The sequence below is a fragment of the Aethalodelphis obliquidens genome, unplaced genomic scaffold, assembly GCF_003676395.1.
Source record: "Aethalodelphis obliquidens isolate GAN/ISIS:26980383/991018 unplaced genomic scaffold, ASM367639v1 scaffold9, whole genome shotgun sequence".
NCBI classification, from domain to species: Eukaryota; Metazoa; Chordata; class Mammalia; order Artiodactyla; family Delphinidae; genus Aethalodelphis; species Aethalodelphis obliquidens.
This window is the reverse complement of record NW_020837953.1, coordinates 38,277,276-38,298,165: the sequence shown is the minus strand read 5'-3', so window position 1 is coordinate 38,298,165 and position 20,890 is coordinate 38,277,276. Positions and strand designations below refer to the sequence as shown.

The following is a 20,890-nucleotide window of genomic DNA, read 5'->3' as shown; positions in this document are numbered from 1 at the left end:
AGCCTGGCAAGCCCCAGCCACCCACACAGCTCAGAAGCTCATTAAGATTGGATGCAGTTCAGCCCCATTTCTACCTTCTCTGCTTTGTGTTAATCTCCTTTCCACCACACACCACTGCTTTCTCTCTGCTCTATTACCATACCTTATAGCAACATACAGGAGGGGAATCCTCTTAGCCACTCTGCGCCTTGCAGAACAGTCTCCTGCTTTTCAATAATGGAACTTCCAAACGCTTTAACCGCCCCCAGTGGAGGGATTGTTGGAAAAGATCAGAGCTTGGAAGGGACCCCGAGAAAGGTAGATGCTCTGCCCCTGAGCAGTGGCAGCTTAGAATGTTACTGCTCTCAAGCGACAATGGCCTGGCTCTAACAGAGGCCTCTGCCCACTGTCCGAGTGCCAACCAGACAATCCTCTTTCCTTTCCCCACACCCATTAGCCCAAAGCAAGATACCTCGCATATGGAAGACTTGGATCCGGATTTGGTCCTGGACATGAAGACACTCAGGAGTCTCATCACCACCAGGTGGACCTCATTCAGGGCACTGCGTTCGTTCTTCTTGGAGACGTCCTGGGGACAGAGGCGGAGCCCAGAAGACCACACTTACTTTAACCTTGAGGCGTCCTCTCAACAAGATTGCCTCACTTGGACTCAGAGACAAAACAAGCTCCAATGTACCTGTGGTCTATATGTGGATGATCTAGAGTCTGATACACCTAGGAAGCCATGTTAAGATACAAACAACCAGTTCGTTGTTTTCACCCTGTGGAGCTACAAAAGGTCTATGAGGGCAGGGACTTGGTCTTGTTCCTCATTTATAGCCAGAGCCAAAAGTATGCCAGGGCCAAAGCAGGCACTAAAAACGTTTCTGATGAATCAACACAACTGGAGCCCCCAGTGGAGGGTCACCCCTTGAAACTAGGTGAGGTTCCTCTAAGAGAGGAATGAAAAACTGAAAACTGATCTCAGCCAATCCCTGCCTCTCACACAGTATGACTCTCAAATTTCACCTTCTTATCCATGCCCAGTTCAGCAATAAGCTGGGAGAGCAGGTTGTCCAGGGCCCCCTTGTCTTTCTCATCTTCTCCATCCAGATCTGTAGTAAGCATCAGAATGACCTGGACGTCAACAGAGAGATAAAACATGAAAGCCAATTCCCTAAAGAACAACAATTCTAAACACAAGGTGTTTCAGAAGAAATCCCAGTCTTCCTGACTGCCCTGTCAATCATAACAATAATCCATGAAAAGGTTCTCTAAGTCCTAAGGTAACCAAAGTTGAAGTGTCCAGAGTCAGAAGAGTCAAATTATGGCATATGCTACCCTTGTCATCACAGAAAATGTTCTGCAAAACTAATTGACTAGCCTACACTATACTATATCCAACCAAAGTGGCTTAAGAAATGGCACTATGGTATTCTAATTAAAGAACAATTTTGCCTAAGACGAAGGCAGCTAGTGGGAGAACAGCTATCAGACGACACTCTACTACTAATATTAATAAAGAGTTACTAGGGCTTTCCTGGTGGTGCAGTGGTTGAGAGTCCGCCTGCCAATGCAGGGGACATAGGTTCGTGCCCTGGTCCGGGAAGATCCCACGTGCCGCGGAGCGGCTGGGCCCGTGAGCCATGGCCGCTGAGCCTGCATGCCCGGAGCCTGTGCTCCGCAACAGGAGAGGCCACAACAGTGAGAGGCCCGCGTACCACAAAAAAAAAAAAAAAAAAGAGTTACTAGACACTAAGAATCTCTGGAGCAGACTTTTGTTCCTGGCTCTGTCAATAACTAGCTGGATGGCTGTAGAAAATTTTTAATTTCATTCTCTGATCCTCGGCCTTCTCATCTATAAAATGAAGGGCTATAACTTGCAATTCAAAATTACATCCATTATTCTATGAGCTAATACCAAACCAAGTCTTACAGAGCCTCAGAAGGAGAGCTGTGAGAATGCTTAAGGATGGTCCAACTCTGATGTGACAGACCCAAGTGAACTGAGGGATACCTGCATGTATGGAATGGCCCGGACACCTCCAACACTTCGTAACTGGGGCAAAGTTTGCAGTAGTCTCTCCAACAGCATCAGACGGACCATGTGCAGCCTAAAAGACCAGGGAAAATACATGAAACATGAGCTAATACACAAACACTAACCAGCTGAATATAGTTCTTTCCTCCTGCCACTGACGTAAATAAGGAAGCTACTTCTTAGGAACAATCCTAGAATTAAAAAAAAACAAAAAAAAAACCTGTTAAGACATGCCTCTGGTGTACCAGCAACATAGAAGGAAAAATCTCACTCTGTTAAAGTGGAGCAAAACTATTCCAAGATACAACTGATGGTACTGAAAACTTACTACAGGAAAGTTAAGATATTTCTCAAGCAACCAGGTCCTAGCTGTTCTCACTATTCAAACCAAACCTTCAACAGTAAGCTCTATGGCTTTTCCCAACACATGGCCCTATTCTGCCTCCAGGCATTATTTTCTGGAATTCTCCCGTCTACAAATTTTACATCATCCAATTGTATAGTGACCTAGCCCTTTTTTCTTGCTTCCCAAGTCCTTAGGAAGGCCAGTCACTGCTTTGCCCTCTCACAGCTTAGTCATCATTTTTCCTAGTATAAAATTCAACCTCAGCATCAATACTAGAACCGTGAGTTCTCCCATATATGCAGTTGGCCACTACCTAGCCTTCTTCATCTGCAGATATACAGCTGGGCTTCTGTAGTATAACAAATGTGTGTTTCTGGATCTCTAGTGAATATGCTGATTCAAGAGGACCAATATGAAAATTAATTAGGGTCTTGTCAACAAGTGGGTTGGCAGTCTCACCTAACACAATCTTACACAGATTAACAGTGCATTTGCTAAATCAATTCATGGATTCACTCTCAAAATTAATAAACCATTTTGCTTCATTTTACTTTACGTGTGTAAGAAACCACATGCCTTCATATTTTTTAAGTGTGATTTTCATGCATTCCATATCCTAGCAGGTATCCAGAATATTTTCAGTATAATAAAAGTCTGAATGAAAATAGCGTCTTGAATAATAAATGACAATTGTTCTAAAAAGAACTTGAAGGAATGAGCTAAACAACCTTCAGAATACAGTAATACACAAAAGCCCAGGCATGCATCTTCAATAATTAGACCAGCTGTGTGAGGACTACAAATGAATAAAATTGCTCAGGAACAGATAAGGTACAAGTGATGAAAGGTGAGATGACAGCAGCAGCTTAATACTTTTAGGATAAAACATAACAAGTTCTGAGATGGATTAAAATCCTCAGATTTGGAGAACGTGCATGTGAATATATACAGAAAGGAAAGAGCCAACATAATGAGTAGAGTCTGGATCTGGACCAAGATCATGCCAGATTACTGACTTTTCAAACTCTTAAGACACTAGTACTCTTGCCACTTAACAAAAAAATTAAATAGTGTACCAAAGTTACAATTCCCTCCTCGTGACAAAGTAAAACCAATTCAGTTATTCTATTATTTAAAACAATAAGTTACTTAACAATTCTTTAACTTATTCCTGAAAAATACAGTTAACTTAAAACAACTTTAGAGAATTTCATTAGCAATATGGCTAGGTTACCTAAATTGACCCTCCAGCTAAAAACAAATGAAAATCCTAAAAAGATATAACAACATTTTCGAAATAATGAGTCTCAAGAAATTTCAAAGGATCGAAATCACATAGTATGTTCCCCAACCACAGTAAATTAAACTGTCAATCAATAATAGAAAAATAATTAGAAAATCCCCAAATGTTTGGAAATTTGGCAACATATTTCTAAATAGCCCATGGGCCAAAGACTAAATTACAAAAGAATTTAGAAAACATTTTGAACTGAACAGCAATGAAAATACAACGTATAAAAATATGTGAGCTCCAGCCAAAGCAATGTTAAAGGGAATTTTAGAGAGAAATATATAGCTTCAAATATGTATTGAAAAAGAAAGGTTTAAAATCAATGATTTAACCTTCCATCTTACAACGCTATAAAAAACCCAGAAAATTATCCCCCCCCCGCCAAAAATTAAGATACTAAAACAAAAAAGTTAGTAAGAAGAGAAAGTAAATAATCAAGAGTGGAAATGAAACAGAAAGTAGGCATACAACAGAGAAAAGCAAAGCCAAATGTTGGTTCTTTGTAAATAAAGTTGATAACTTCTAGCAAGACTGACTTTTTTGGGGAAAAATATTTGTTACCCATACTAGAAATGAAAAAAGGTATACCACTACAAATCCTAAAGACATTAAAAGGATGATAAGGTATATTATGAACAACTTTATGCCAGTAAAATGAATGAATTCCTTGAAAAGCACAACATACCAAAATTGACACGTGAAGAAACAGTAATAATTCTGTGTCATTTAAAGAATGAATCTATAGTTGAAAGTCTTCCCTTAGAGACCCAGGTGACTTCACAGCTAAATTTTTCCAAGAATTCAGACGAAATAAAACCAATCTTACACAAACTCTTGTAGAGAACAGAGAAATGGGAAACATGTCCTCACTTACTTTATGAGGCCAGAATAACATGAACACCTATACCTGACAAAAACACTTCAAAGAAGAAAAATTACAGGCCTAAATAAAATATCAGCAAATCAAACCCAGTGATGCAAAGGGTAAGACATCACGATCAGGTGTCCCCAGAAGGTTGGTTTGATAATGGAAAATATCAATTACTGTAATTTACAACCTTAAACAGAATAAAGGAGAAAAACATATAATCAACTAAGCGCCACAAAAGCAACTGGAAAGCTTCAGAAACCAACCCAAGATAAAATATCTCCCAGCAAACTACTAACAGAACTTAATTTGATAAAGAATATCCTAGGAGGGCTTCCCTGGTGGTGCAGTGGTTGAGAGTCCGCCTGCCGATGCAGGGGACATGGGTCCGTGCCCCGGTCCGGGAAGATCCCACATGCCGCGGAGCGGCTGGGCCCGTGAGCCATGGCCGCTGAGCCTGCGCGTCCAGAGCCTGTGCTCCGCAACGGGAGAGGTCACAACAGTGAGAGGCCCGCGTACCACACACACACACACAAAATAAAATTAAATAAATAAATAAATAAAAAGAATATCCTAGAAAACCTTCTAGTTAACATCACACTTCATGGTAAAATAGGAAACCTTTCCTCCTGTGTCTGGGAATGAGGTAAGGATTTCCACCATCACTACTTCTCTCCTACCCAATACAATAAGGCAAGAGAAAACAGTTAAAAAGTGTAAAGATTGAAGGGAAGAAAGTTGAATGTCATTATTTACAAGAGACAAGATTGTTCATGCAGAACCTGTGGTAAGAATTAATCTAATTACCAAACCCATAATTAGGATTAATCTAATTATCAAAACCGATAATTAGAATTTAAGTGAATTTAGAAAGATCACAGAATACAAGGTCAAAATAAAAGCAATAATGAGCTCACCAGCAATCAAGAAATTATTAGGCCAGGAAATGAGTGAAGACAGAAATCCAGAGGGGTTAGCAGAGCCCTGAGACTGATTTCAGGGCATCCGAAAACTTGAGGCTATGATGCTCTAAAGGCAACTTGTACATCAGGGTGCTAGGACCTTACAAGGCGTCTGGACTAGGAAAAGACGCCTAGAATCTGCCCCAAGTGAGGAGGGTCTTCTAAGAGAATCTCATAAAAAAACACAGAAGGCTACACCCTGAGTTTAAAAGTAAACAAATATACCACTTCCCCCCGTACCACTTTTTCCCCATCCAGGAGTCTGCAAAAAAAATTAGCTGACTCAAATCCTGACGCTGAGACAAAAGGAGGAAAGAAAGAATCAGCTGCTGAAATATAGTCTAATCTATGTATCTTTTTCCTTTTGGTTAACACTTTTTGTGTCCTATTTAAGAAATCTTTGCCCACCCTAAGTTATGAAGATATTTTGTCTTCTAAAATCAGTACGGTGTTACCTTTTGTGTTTAAATCCATAGCAACTGATTTTTGTGTATGATCAGGTCAAGACTCATTTTATTCCATATTAATTTCCAACCAACCTATTGCCACTGATTGAAAAGATCATCTTTCTTCCACTGTACAGAAGTCTCATCCGTGTCATGAATCAGGTGACTATGTATGTGTGAATCTGTTTCTGAACCCTAGTCTGTTTCGTTAATCTATTTTGTCTATCCTTGCACCAATATCCCACTGTCTTACTGAGCACAGCTTTATAAGCTACAGTTGTGTGGTCCTCTAATTTTGTGGGTTTTCTTCTATATTGCCTTAGCTAATCTTAGTCCCTTGCTCTTCCAAATAAATGTCAGGATCAGCTTGTCAGTTTTGACACATATATAAAGCCAGCTAAGATTTGTGACTGGGATTATACTGAACCTGTATCACTGTTAAGACAATTGTTATCTTTATAATAATGAGTCTTTCAATCCATAACATGGTATATCCCTTCATCTATTTAGATCTTCTTTCATTCCTCTCAATTAGCTTTTATAGTTTTCAGTGTAGAAGTGTTATATATCTTCCAAACCTATAACTATGTATTTGATGTTTTCTGATGTCACTCAAATAAATCTTAGGAAACTATAAATAACTAAGCAGAGGAATTTAAAAAAGAAAGAAAAGAGATATTAAGATACATGAAGAGAATATGATGGTCTAACATCTACTGAAGTCCCAGAAAGAGAAATAACAGAAAATGAGGCAGAAGCAATGCCCAATGAGATTAATGAACAAGATATATGAATGAGATTAATGAATGAGAAGTTTCTAGAATTAATAAAAGACACTAACCCAAACATTCAAGCAGAACAAATGTAAAGAAATCCATCCTAAACCTATCCTAGTAAAACTACAAATAACAGTGACAAGATAAAGACCTTAAAAGCAGCAGTAAAGACATTGTTTTCAAAGAAGCAATAATTGTAACAGCAGGTGACATCTCATTGGCAATAACAATGGATACCATTTTCAATTCTGGGAGGATAAAACCATCAACACAAAATTGTATACCCATCAAAAATACATCCACAAAATGTAAGTTAAATAAAGACATTTCCAGACTAACAAAACCTGAGATTTTGAAACCAGGGGACCTCCCCTAAAGGAAAATCTAAATGACATCCTTCAGGAAGGAAATGATCCTAGATGGAAGGTCTGAGATGCACAAAGAAAACATGGGCATAGAAAGTGGTAAACATGTGAGCAAATCTAAACAGACGCTGACTACGTAAATTATATAAAAGAGCAATAATATCTTGAAAGCTTTAAAAAGACTTTTCTGAAAACACAAATATAATTGCTTAAATTGATAAGAATGAGCAAAGTATTCTAAGGTACTCATTCAGAAAGAAGACATAGCTCTTAGTTAACTTTAGTTTTGGTTAAGTATGCATGTTGAAGTGATTAGTATAACTACTAAAAGACTGGAAACAGAGTGAACGACCTCCAAACTTGCAAAGTTGGGGCAGGGGGGAATGAGAAAAGAGCAAATCAACCCACAAGAGGGCTACAAAGAAAAAGAAACACAGAAACAAGCAGAACAAATAAGAAGCACAAAATAAATTCAACTATATCAGTAATTAACATTAGTTATAAACGAACTTAACTGTTCCAATTAAAAAGCAAAGATAGACTGGATTAAAAATATTTTGAAAAATAAACTTCAAAGAACCAAAAATCACAAAGATCACATTATCTGAACACATGGAATTAACCTAGAAATCACATGAAGAGGAAAAAAAAAGATTAAGTAGAAAATGCCTTTTAGGTTAAGCAGTTAAGAAACAAATCCCATCAAAATATCATCAGTTAACTGAGCCAGTGGTCATCTTCCCCAAAGGGATGCTGCAAGAGTTTAAGTGGAAAGACACAGGGAATAGAGGAAACACTCACTGATGCTCTCCCAAAATGTCTCCGATCCCTGACTGTTCAGTTACCTCTTTTTCTGATAGAAATCATTCAGTTCAAAATACTGATTTCTGCACTAATGCAATAACTATGGGCCTCACCAAATTTAACAAACATTGTATCACGAGTATATTCTTAGGTTTCTTTCCTTCCTCCTCTTCTATTTCTCTAGTCACCTCGTGGTTTAACATTAACATTCCTCCACCAATCCAGTACCAAACACCACCAGAATTTCTTCAGGGGCCTGGATTAGGACTTTATGGATTACTTTCAATATGCCAAATGCCCCACCACTGGTATTTCTAGTCATAAACTTGTATTTGCTGTTTGATCTCTCTATTACCTAATAAACATGCTGAACAAGCAGTTCTTTCTAGTATTTACTTAATCACTATCACTTTTGAGCCCAGAACAGTGTCACTTATAAAGAGAATGCTACAAAATGAGTGTATGGGTAATGATGAAACAAGAAAGATTTGACTGAGGAGGATACGTGTTTTTACGACAATCCCTTTACTAAGGGATATAGGGGGGCCCTACGCGAAGAACCACTTTCTATTCTCTCTGCAATTGATTTGATGAAATTCTAATTAGGACCAGAAGACAGACCTAGAACACTTCTTAAGGTTTTTACACTGTTTCACGAGTCTATTACCTTTACATTTCAAAAGAAATAAACTGTTATCACCACTCCACCTCCTGCAACTGATCCATCATCCTATTCCTGAAACATTCTCCCCTAGGAAAGCCTCTTGAGTGCAAGTGGCCAGCTCCTGACCTGTTGCTAGCGTGGACATCTCCTTCCCCTTCCCCTTCTCCTTCTCCCTCGGAGCCATCTCCTTCCTGATGTCCGGTGGTGGTGCTGATGGCGCCAGTGCTTGAACTGACACTTCCTGGTCCAGCCGGATGCCCCTCTGCTGTGGCATCACCATAAGCACTGCTCCGGCCAGATACTAGAGGGAAATGGTTTAAAAAGTGCAAATCAACTCCCAAAGCACAGTGGAATCCAGTGCATTCTGAAGTCAGCAATTACCTGACTGGTAGCTTTAGAAAATTTTTTTCTTCTGTGTGAAGGTCAATAAGGATTGAATTCACGATTTCGGTCCCACAGGACTAAATGACTAAATGACTCTTCTGGGTACCCAAAGAACAGAAGATCCACCCACAAGAACAATTAATCTCAACTGTGGATAAATTTCCATCTCATACTCCAGAAGAAACATATACTGATTTGGGAATCTCAAAATTATCAGCTACTCTATATCTCTTCCACAAAAAATTTTCATATCCAATTTTTAAGCAGAGACTGATTTTTGAGATCAAACCAAAATGGCTTGTCATGCTTCCTCATTCTAGAATCCCAACCCCCACCAGTTAGTACAGATGGCCTGCTATATTAATATACCAGATCATTAACAATGGGACTGCCCAAAATCTCTTCCCCAACAGAAGCAGCAAAAACCACCGTAGGACTGATTTCAAAGTCATACCATAATTGTTTTCAATCAATCATGATTTGGGATTATGTATGTCATTTCTTTCTTCCACTAACAGATAATTAAACTTCCCCTTGCTGAAACCAATCCTAGGGCCCAGGCAGGGATTTCTATTTTGTCCCCACCCTCTCTGCCCAAGGATATCAGGACCTCCAGCCACATTACCACTGTGCTCGCCAGCCACCGAGTCCACTGCACTTCCCCCGCTCTCCGAGCCCACACTACCACCGTGGTCAGCAGGGGAGGTCCGAAGGGTGGAACCATCAGTTGCTGCTGTGCTGCCCTCGTCGTCTGAGGCTGGAGCTGAGAGAGTAACGAGAGCTGTTACAGGTAAAAACCCCTCTTCGGGGCAAAAGCATCAAACTACATAGTGCAGAAGACACAATGCAGTTTATACATCCTGTTGTCAAAGAAAAAAGGGAAGGATTTGCTTTGCTGGTTAATCACTAACAGGAACAAACACTATACATGGTGCATTGCAAACAGTACTTAGACAGAAGTGAAAACCCAGTTCACTGGGCATTTCCTTCGCTGTTACATCACAGTGCAAGTAAAACAGTGCAGAGATTCAAGAAGAATCTGTGACGTGGACACTCAGTTTTCTAGCTAAAATGCTTCACGGTCACCATAGTCTAGGTGTTACTGACACCTGCTGAGATTGGAAAATAGCCATTACCATTCAAAAGCATAGATTCTGAATTTTCATGAGATTTGTTTTGCAATTTATGCTTATGCTAGGAAATCACTTATCATGAGCTCTCAAATCAACCCTGTCTGTTTTTTTAATCAGATGGTCCAGAGGGGAGCTCATTCGGAAATTTCAAACTTCCTAATCATCCTCATCAGATGCTAATAACGAAGCAAGGAAATTCCCCAGAGACAGCCACAGCATCCAGGATCAGGGCTGAGCTGAGACAGGAGGAAAATGCTGGATGAGATACATGGGGGAGAAAAGCCAAGACAGCCACAGAGCACAGTAGGAACATAACTGGCACAGCACAACAGTGACCCCCAAGCCTGAAATGACAGCAACTAAAGAGACCTAAGGAAAGCAACAAGCCATGACAGCAGGCGAGAGGGGACAGCCAGTTTCTCCCTTTCTTATCTATCCAAGATAAAACGCCCAAAACAAAAAAACAAAGAAAAAAAAAAAGAAACAAATAGAGGGACACATCAGTCTGAAAACTCTCAATCAACCCTTAAATTACTCAGGGGCTGATTTTCCAGTAGATTGTTCAGATGTTCCATCCTCCTCTATTTGGTCCAACTCTCCGCTCAGGACATATTTTTTTTTTATCAGATTAGGAAAAGTGATTGAAAGTACACACAAAATGAGGTCTGAAGATTTCCTATGCATTTGAATTGTCCATAAAAACCCTACCCACCAAGCTCAGATCCCACGCTGACCTGAAGTGTAACTCAGCTTCTTGTAGGTTCACTTTTATTTGCAGATGAAGAGAAAAAAGTTAAAAGGTTTGAGCTCCATTTCTTGTCTCCCTTTTGAAACTGTCTAAAATGTTAGAACTCTGGTGAAGAACCCTGAAAGCTGTGATTTAAGCTCTAAAGCCGATCAACCTGCAAGCTGTTCTCTTGGCCTTTCCTTGGGGAATTAGCTGAAGCCAGGCAGCATGCAAAGTGTAGGGAAGCAGAGCCATGAATGCCTTTGCCAAGCTGCATCACTATGCCTTCCACACCCGCATTTCTAAAGCAAAGGCACAAGCAGGAAGTCCAGGATGGCCTGTCAAAGCAGCTGCCCATTACACTCTCACAGCGTTGGAAACGAGGCCTGAGGGTCCTGGGGCCCTGAGCCGCGCTCCTTGCTGTGGACAGTTACCTGATGCTGTGGTGTCAGAGAGGGTTCCTGCGTCCAGAGAGGAAGAGCTGGGTGCCTGGCCGGACAGCCCCAGGCTCTGCAGGCCCAGGGCACTGCTGCTGCTGCCTGGGAAACAAGTGGAGAGTGAGCACAGCATCCCCTCCAGACCCCATCCACAGCGCCGCTTGGCCACCTGCTGCCCTCAGGAGTCTAAACTCACCAGCGTGTGACCCCCTTTGGCCTAGAGGAAGTTACTCAACAGCCATTGCTGTCCACCCACCAAATTTAGTTACAGAGATGGTGGAAGCCTTCCTTCAGCTCAGGCAGGACACAGGCTGGAGGAATCTAACAGATTTGGGAGGAAACAATCCAAAAGACCAAAGTAACAGAAACTATGAGATTGGCTCCCAGACTAAAAATCCCACCGTGATCCCTCTCACTCTCCACCTGTATCTCTGAACAGCTCTCACCCAGATCAACCTCTCCCCAAATCTGGGGACGAGCTAAGTCAGCTGGATATCAGTAACTGCCAAACCCTCTTTCCTGTGCAAGGCCAACGGGCCACTGTGTTCCTGGCATTGCCTTCTACCTTGCTGGTCCTGCTGCAGGCTCAGGGCAATGGCTAGTTCAACCATGGTCTCGTCATCTGCATCAGGCGGGATGTCCAGCATGGGGGGGAAGCCCTCTGCGCCTGCCAGCAGGGCCTCCAGGGGAGAGGGGTTGCCATTGTTGACATTTTCAGCTGTCTCCAGGACCATCGACTCAGACTGCAGAGAGAAAGCTCTGTCAGTGTCCCGTGGTAAACGGCAGCTTGTGGAAGTCCACTGAATAAGAGCTAGAGGAGAGTTCTGAGGCTCCTCCTCCCCTCTCCTGCTGCCAGAGACTCACCACCATCTCAAAATCTCCATGGTCCACCTCACTCTGTTCCTGGCTTTCCTGACGGATGTGACCACCATTCGGGATCCCTGACGACTGCATTTTCTCATCTGCGTCATCATCGTCATCATCATCCTTGTCTCCTGAGTCAAAGAAACCCCAGTCACCTGAAGGTGCTTGCTCTTTCCTCCCTCGGCGTGTGGTAAGATAAGCTATTACATAGCAAACAAAAACCAAGACAAGCAAGCTACCAGCTAGTGCCCTGTGCTTTAGAGATAAATTCCAGGGAGCCGTGCCTGGCCTTGTTCTCCTGCTTCCTGGACCTAGCAGGATCTGGGAAGGTGGGGCTGGCAGTGACAGCCTGCTCCACTTAGGAGAAGTCTTTTCCAGCTGATGAAGGAAAACAAAAACAAAAACGCTTGGATTCCATAAAGCAGAAAAATCTAAGACCAGCAGGTCCCATGAACTTGTGCCAACCCTCAAGAGACCCGGACAAGACAGGGAAAATAATACAATTGAGATGTTTCTCTATTATCTGTCATGGCAGCTTGGAGTGTTATCTTACTTTTTTTCCCCCAAAACAACTGGGTCAGTGAGATTTTCACACTACATAATCGTTAAGAGAAGAACCAATTGTGATGCGAAACCATCGAATAAAAGCTGGTTCTTTCAGCACAGCACTACAGGTCCTACCCGGACCAGCTTCTGTATGAAGGGGAAAAGCCTTCTAAAAAGGGAGAAGCCCAGGTTAGACTCCGAATTATCAGAAAAGGATGGAGACCTTGCCTTCCACTCAATGGGCTGAAAAAGTATGTGGACATGACCTTAACTGGAAACATAAGCTATCCGGACTCTAGCTTCTCCACAGAGAAAAGATGCACAAACTGTTGCCTGACTCATCAAAAGCTTAAGATGAATGATACTCAAGGAAGGTTGTCTGAAGGTCGTGAAGCTGCATGCGCTCCTCTAAACCTGCACCGGACCACACAGTAGCCACAGCCACTAGTTACAATGTGGCTAGTCCACATGGAGATGTGATGTTAGCGTATATAGTATGCACTAGATTTTTTTTATTATTGGAGTATAATTGCTTTACAATGTTGTTAGTTTCTGCTATACAATGAAGTGAATCAGCTGTATGTATACCTACATCCCCTCCTTCTTGGACCTCCCTCCCACCCACCGCCCCGCACTAGATTTTTAAGACAGTACAAAAAAAATTTTTAAGAATGGAAAATATTTTACTAATAATTTTTTATATTAATTATGTGTTGAAATGATATTTTTGATATATTGGAATTATCAGTAAGTTAATTTCAAATATTTCTTTTTACTCTTTATCACGTGACTAAAATAAAATTTTAAACTATATATGTGACTTTCACTGGAAGTTTAACTTTTGAGCTAAACCAAGTAACCAGAGTTACACAATATACACAATATACTACTGCTAAGATCTAGACAATTGGTAGAACTGCTTTTCCTAAAATGTTAAATGCTATGTCCTTGACTTGTATCCAAGTGTATCAAGAGGGAAATCTCTTGTGAAATTTACTGTCAATCTTATTGTAGGTAAGTCCCCTGAAGATACTACCCATTAGGCAACAAGATGGACCCTTAATGTAAGAGCTTTCATGCGGGGAAATTTTTCATTTCCTGAAAAATGGTGGGTTTTTTCTTTAGTCACTGTGATTTTTGAACTGTTCTCATTTTATTTTCACTCTGGCTTTTGGGAAGCTTTCAGCCAAAAATAAGATCTTCACTTAACAACCAGGTAGGACTTTGTGATGTAGGTTTTATGTTCTTGGCTTGATTTTACTACTGTACCTTTATTTTCCTCTGGCCTTGATGTTCCTTCTTTTTATTCTACTCACTATGCGTTTTTTATACACCACCTTCAATTCTTCATGGAACAAGGTGGCATAAAACAATGGATACATAACCAGAAGTCTCCAGGGCCTTGGTCAACATGAGCAGCACGTCCTAGTGCTTTATTTCCCTTCTCCCCCCGCCACACTTGCACAAGCCTAAACCCAGACCTCACATTACCCATTGGAGTGTTGCTTCGAGGGGAGGAGGGCAACGTCACATGTCTCCGCTTGTTCCTCGGCCTTAGGACTCGAATTAGAGCTTGTTTACAAGAGAAGCTCACAGCAGGATCCTGAAGTTGAAAGGAAACCATCATTCTTAGGTTTTAATATTATTCGTGAAACTGCCTATGAACACTTTCCTTTCTTGGACAATCACATGCATGTGGAAGATCTGCCTGCTCTCACCTGCAACCTGCTGAATCAGGTCAGCAGTTAAGCCCATTTCCCTGACCTAGCATAGAGAAGCCCCATATGCTACATTCTTGTATCTTAGTTCCTGGTAATAGACTGGCAGGTCATTTGGCCCTGAAGTCCCTTTGGCTGTCTACAAATTGATTTTGGCTTTTCATCAGATGATCAGGCTCACTTAGCTCTGTTATAAAATCAGTACTTCCAACACTAGCTTCTATGCCAGAGTCACTGGAAATAGATCTTGATGATGTTCCTTCAGGTACTCATTTAATTAATACTTACTTAGCATTAACTATGAAGCAACCATCAGCATATTCCCTGGGGACTCAGCACTGAATAAAACAAACCAAGTCCATTCCCTTTTCAAACCTTTCTTTCCATGGAATGAGTAAGATGTTAAAGGTTTTACTGATATGTAAAATTCTTAATTCCCATTACACTCTCCTTTAAGTCTGTTTTATTTCATTAATTAGCAAACTTATAAAAAAAATTTTTTCCAGACATTCCCAGATAAGGATTATCTGGGGTTGTAATGATACGTACAGGACACAGTAGCATCTGCATGTATATCTTGGATGCTGTATTAATACAGTCCAGCTCACAGGTACAGTAGCCATGGATAATGTCTACCAGAGCATTAACGGTAGCTTCAATATGAGTTAGGCCTAAAGGGGAGAAATAGATGGTGAAAAAACTTCTAACTACTTGACAGTCAAAGACAAAAGTACAAATTCTTATGCCCACGTAAAGGTCAAGCTAACAAGAAAAAGACAAGCACACACAGCAAAACAACACACACACGTAGAATGTAGACTGTAGGCATTGTTTGTGATTTGTTTTATTAATAGTCTCCTAAATCTCCCAAACTGTCTCCAAAAGCCTTTCCAAATATCCTGCACCACAGAAATAAATAGGTGTCTACTCTCTATGGATATCAAGAGACAGGACAGAGAAATGTGAAGAGCTGAGCAGAGTCTGAATGTTCCCTACTATCTCCAAACCTTAGGTGATAAAGATGACCCTAACAGGCCTTTTGGGTTTACTGCCCAAGCAATGTCCAAACACAAATGAGTAATAGGGGTCCTTCTACTTTTCTAGATTGCTATTCAGAACCTTATTACTCTTCCACCTAAAAACCTTACTGTGAAAAGTTAGATACCAAAGGCAGCAGTAGCTTAGAAATAAAATAATTCTCTAGTATGATGTTTTTTGGGTTTTGTTTTAAGTAAATAAATTCACTTATTTATTTGTTTGTTTATGGCTGCACTGGGTCCTTGTTGCTGCATGCGGGCTTTCTCTAGTTGCGGCGAGTGGGCTTCTCATTGCGGTGGCTTCTCTTGTTGCGAAGCATGCTCTCTAGGTGCGCGGGCTTCAGTAGTTGAGGCACACGGGCTCAGTAGTTGTGGCTCATGGGCTCTAGAGCACAGGCTCAGTAGTTGTGGCGCACGGGCTTAGTTGCTCCGTGGCATGTGGGATCTTCCCGGACCAGGGATCAAACCCATGCCCCCTGCACTAGCAGGCGGATTCTTAACTACTGCGCCACCAGGGTAGTCCCCTCAAAGACTTTTTTAAAAACAATTATAAACACCACTAAGGACACACGCACACACACACTTCTTTATGTGAAGTATTCAATCCGACATGAGAGATACAAGAAAGTCCTACTTCTCTGCTACACTACTAAATTCCTCTATCAGGAACACTGATCTCACAGGCTTCTGTTTCCTAAATATTCACTAAATATCCACTCTGGAAGAGACAGATGATGAAGGCTAAAGGTGAAGAGTTCAATCTGTTCCAAGAAAAAACTTACATCAGGCTTCACTATCAAGTATCCCTTTTAACATGATACCTGGCAGGCAGGCAGGTGCCAAGAAGGCATTCTTGGGTTTGGATGCATGGAGTTTCCAGAAGTGGTTCACCAGCTGGGTGATGAAACTACAGCAGTCTCCCTCCAACTGTTTCTGAGGTTCTCTCCCCTCATCCGCTCCTTCTAAGCAGGAGAAAAAAAAATTATTAACGATGGTAAATCTAAGATGGAATTTAATTTGTTTTAAGGTTAACTCAGGTCAAGGAAGCTTGCCTGGGGAGGGAGTTTCAAGTGGGGCCCCAGTCAATATGCCAACTATCCCTAGACTCCAGCAGGCACATCTAGGAAAAAAACAGTCTGGGAAAGGAATATCACAGAAAACATTGTATGTTAGAATTAAGTAGAAGGGGAGCATTCAGGAGCTTACAGCAGATTCAGAGATCTCAGGTGCAACTGTTCAACTTCTAAAAGCTAGGGGAACATCTGCAATTTTCTAGAATGATTCGTGAGTTATAGTATTAGAGGAGGAACAGGATGATGACAGCATATGGAAATATGTAAATAACAGAACTGTAAAGGCATCAATAAGCTCTATTTGATGAAAGCAAAGCAGGTTTGGTACCCAGCCAACGTGAGGAGAGCGGAGGAAATAGAATCAAGCACTGAGAAAGGCTACAGATATTAATAAAATACTGGCACGAAATACAGCACGAAAGCAAAAGACATGATCCTATTACTTTCAAGCAACCAGGGCACAAGCTTAACTTTACCCTGAAGATCTTAAAGAAGTAGTAAATTCGGAGACAGATTATATCTGATGTCCAGAGCACTAAATAAACTCAAGAGCAATCCAAGGAGTAAGTACTGGAAACAGTATTTACTTAGAACGATACAATTTTAATGTCAAAAGCCCTTCAAGATATAAAGACAAGAGAGTAAAATCCCTGTCTCAGAGCATGATGTCAGTCAGAAGCCAGTGAGAACAAGAAGAAGATGAGAGAGTAAAGAAGGTGGTGTAGCAAGCAGATTTCAGGACCACGGCCATACAGGCCAAGTTCACCTGTTTCCATCTGGGGCAGCTTTGACTCCGTAAAGTGGACAAGGTTATTAGGGCGCATGATGGCAATGGAGCGAGCTGTGATCACCAGCCTCTGGAAGACCTCAGGGTCCAAATCCTTGCCTTCTTTGCTGGATGTGTTGAGACACTGCACAGCTTTGCTCAGCAAGGCCTGATCCTACAACAAAAGAATCACAGAGGATGAACCAAAAGCAAGGAAGGCCTGGGCGCTAAAGCACAGAGGAGAGGGGAACCGACAGACCATCAGGCTGGCTACCTCCTCTCAAGAGAACAGGTTAGTTACCACTGACTACCTGGAACAAACCTTCAAAGCAGCCCAACACAGTTCAACTTCTTCATATAATAAAACAGTAAAGACGCTTAAAAAAAAAAAAAAAAATCAAAAGCCATGAAATCAGTACCGAAGTATGATAGGAAAACTAGAAATACCAGCCAATTCTCCAGAGCTACATACAACATCCCGGATCTCCTCCCTATGGAAGTCATTTCTTCGCAGGTTCATACCAAAGCTATGTTTCCAAAACCGCCTTTCCTTGACAGGTTCAGCAGGTTAGCTCGCACTTCTCAGCTCTCTGGGTCGGAGGCACCAAGGCATCTGGGCTGGCGGCTTCCTCCTCACGGATCTGAACTGTCAACAGTCTCTCCCATTTTTAGAAACTGGCCTAACTTACTGCCTTCAGTCGCTACTTACTTTTATAGGTGAGACCCTCTCTCCCCAGATTTCCCCCTCAGTCTCTCCAACAACCACTTACCAAATTCATCACAAGCAAGTACACCTCACTGAGGGCTGTGGCACAGCTGCAGGAGTGGAAACACCAGGAGCCCTGACCTCCTGAGTGACTTCCCGCCCCACTCTTCCAGTGAGCAGCCACCCCTCCTCAAGCACCCCTCCCCTCCCTTCCTTAAATCTTCCTGATCCAATTAGATAACAGAACAAAATGAATGCAAACCAGTGGCCCATTACTGGCTTGTCCTCATTTTGAGTGATAGTTATTAATTTCTCAGGAGAAACTTTAGGATGTGTGGGTCTAATCTCAACGCTCTCCTCTCCCCGCCTTACTTTGCTACGCCTTTGCTTTACATCCAAAAAGCCAACTTGCTTGATTCCCTGTCAGTACCACAACTTACGCTTCGACAGAAGGCACCCCTGATTACCTTGTGGCTGTGATAGGCTGAGCGGCTGGTGTGCAGGCTGGCCAGAAGGCTCTTGGACTGCTGCTGGACACTGGCAGGCGCTGGCAGGGACAGCAGCAGAGTGGCCAGCTCCTGAGCTGCATTCTTGTTTCTCTCCTGATGCAGAAGACAGCAGGGTTGTCACTAACCCCACCAAATCCATGCAGGATAAACTGCCCACATGCTGCCCCCCACGCCTTCCTCCCTTCTCGGCCACCAGGACTAGGTTAGGCTCCACGGACCGCAAGGAGCAAAACAAAGAATTTCAGAAATTACAATCCTCCCACAATACAGGTAAAGAGAGTCCAAGGTCATGACTCCCAGAACAATGTTCTTTAATCAGAACATTGACTATTCATCCTATTGTACAAAACACTCTCACTATGGGTCCCCCAAAAGCAGGACATAAGGCCTTAAGCTGAAGACTCCTCTGGAGCATCTTTGCAAATCAAGATTATGCTATGAATGTTCTTTAGCTGCAAGGCTTCGAGGCCTCTGATGACTCCACTGACTTCCTGCCTCTTCAGAAAGCTCCCATGTGCTTTAAAAAAGTAACTTGGGGCTTCCCTGGTGGCGCAGTGGTTGAGAGTCCGCCTGCCGATGCTAGGGACACGGGTTCGTGCCCCGGTCCAGGAAGATCCCACATGCCGCGGAGCGGCTGGGCCCGTGAGCCATGGCCGCTGAGCCTGCGCGTCCGGAGCCTGTGCTCCGCAACGGGAGAGGCCACAGCAATGAGAGGCCCGCGTACCGCAAAAAAAAAAAAAAAAAAGTAACTTACCTTCTCGATGATTGGGCCAACAGCAAAGCAGCTTTCCAGGGCTTCTAAAGAACTCACAACCAGCCTAGGGAGACAGAAAAGTGGTGTGAGTGCAACAACCCTTCTCTCTGCCTGGTGCTTTAGCCTGCAGACTACAGTCGTGAGGACCTTGGGGACAGCTAATGAATGCCAAACACAAAATCAAAGCACAATAAGACCTGCCACAGGCACCATGCATATCGTTTCCTTGTATTACAGGCCAGAAGAAACCTGGCTCCTGCTCGGAGATCAACCTGAGGCCATGTTCATAATCCGTAACTCAAAGACAGGGCTTTTCTTCCTCAAAGCGGATAAATGTGCTTCCTCCTGCTGCCTGTGGCAGGGATCCCTGAGAAGGGCTTAACAGTCTTGATGCAATGGGACCCGAAGCTCAGGTGCCCCATAGATCAGTAGGCAGAGGGGACACACAAAGGGAAAGGTTAAAACCATCTTCTTATACTGGGAGAGCTGGGGTTATATTTTACTTACACCTCCAAGTAAATGCACAAAGGCACTTCGTATGAGTTCCCCAAGTACGGAGAAGAGAACAAACTGTATTTTCAGGTGCACGCCAATTGCCAACGTTCAAAGGGTACTATAAAGCACCTTTAGGAAACTGGGCCATTTTCTCTAAGGGAAGGACAGGAAACCCAACCACTGAAGGGTACCAAGTGACACGCTCCCAAGGGCTCACTCCTGTGGGTTTAATGCAGCACAGTGAAAAGACCAACATCCTGAGGGCTGAAGCTCTGGACAGAGAGGGGAAAGTGTGGAGAAGGCAGCTGGAGAGAAAAGGTCAAGGGGCAGAGGAAGGCAGTAAAGAGCCAGGAAAGAGAGACCTGGGACATAAAACCACGGTGGACAGAACAAGCTCTCTGGTGGCTTTTCAGACAGTAGAACTTTTGCACTGTCCCGGCGCCCCCTCCCCGCTTCTCATCCACTGTAGAGAGGGAGCAGAGAGGGATGGGGTAAGGAAGGGGACGCCAAGAGTCTGAAGCGGCCGACACCAAGCACGCACGCACAACCCTCCGCATTCTCCACTTTGACACGGGACAGCTCTGCAGCCATGCAATGACCAGAACAGAAAGAAGCAGGAGGACTTTTCCACAGAAGCGGAATCAACGCAAAGCCACGCCATCGGTTACACCACTCTCTGACACACACTCGCTCGTGCAGAGAAAAGAAAGAGGGCATACTAACCGGTCCAGCTTGGTTAGGGACTCAGTTTCAGAACTTGGGGGAGAAGCAAAAGAAAAAAAAGGAAAAAAATGTGAAGCTCAGAGAAACCTGGAAATACATCCTAAGCAAACAATATAAGAATAGGGTGGGGGGCGGAAGAAAGAGAGAGAAAAGGGGTTGGGTGGGGAGGCTGCTGGCAGGAGGCCGTGATTCCAAGCCAGGCTATTCCTACGACTTACAATGTAAGAACTAAACGTCTTACATCCCGCATCTGCCACGGCAAACCAGCAGCTCCCTAGCGCAAAGAAGCCAAGCGCAATGCTTAAGAAGGCCACTGGGGGGAGCCTCAGGAGGCTCTGAACTCTGCCACAAGATGCCTGGGACAGCCTCTTGCCAGCAGTGTTATTACCACATGAAATAGCTGCTGCAGAGGAAGATGAGAAGACGATGAAATCGGAATGAAAGGGAAGATTTTTCCCTATAACTTCAGCAAGACT

At 42.8% G+C, this 20,890-nt stretch overlaps 1 protein-coding gene across 8 annotated transcripts in view; it reads right to left on the bottom strand.

Annotated features, from left to right (window-relative positions):
• The window catches only part of UBR4 (ubiquitin protein ligase E3 component n-recognin 4), a 127,023-nt gene that overhangs the window by 51,792 nt on the left and 54,341 nt on the right, over nt 1-20,890 (bottom strand). Inside the window, exons 50-64 of one of the 8 annotated variants that reach the window (XM_027109972.1) lie at nt 19,197-19,260; nt 18,401-18,535; nt 17,228-17,402; nt 16,441-16,524; nt 16,210-16,350; nt 14,901-15,022; nt 14,125-14,236; nt 12,088-12,215; nt 11,789-11,966; nt 11,221-11,325; nt 9,552-9,707; nt 8,669-8,843; nt 1,997-2,093; nt 1,009-1,116; nt 452-568 (exon numbers count right to left, since the gene is read on the bottom strand). In XM_027109972.1, coding sequence (XP_026965773.1) covers nt 452-568; nt 1,009-1,116; nt 1,997-2,093; nt 8,669-8,843; nt 9,552-9,707; nt 11,221-11,325; nt 11,789-11,966; nt 12,088-12,215; nt 14,125-14,236; nt 14,901-15,022; nt 16,210-16,350; nt 16,441-16,524; nt 17,228-17,402; nt 18,401-18,535; nt 19,197-19,260 — 1,897 coding nt within the window. Of the gene's footprint in view, nt 1-451; nt 569-1,008; nt 1,117-1,996; nt 2,094-8,668; nt 8,844-9,551; nt 9,708-11,220; nt 11,326-11,788; nt 11,967-12,087; nt 12,219-14,124; nt 14,237-14,900; nt 15,023-16,209; nt 16,351-16,440; nt 16,525-17,227; nt 17,403-18,400; nt 18,536-19,196; nt 19,261-20,890 lie in introns of all 8 variants that reach the window. The other 7 variants (XM_027109971.1, XM_027109973.1, XM_027109974.1 and 4 more) reach the window with 7 other exon arrangements.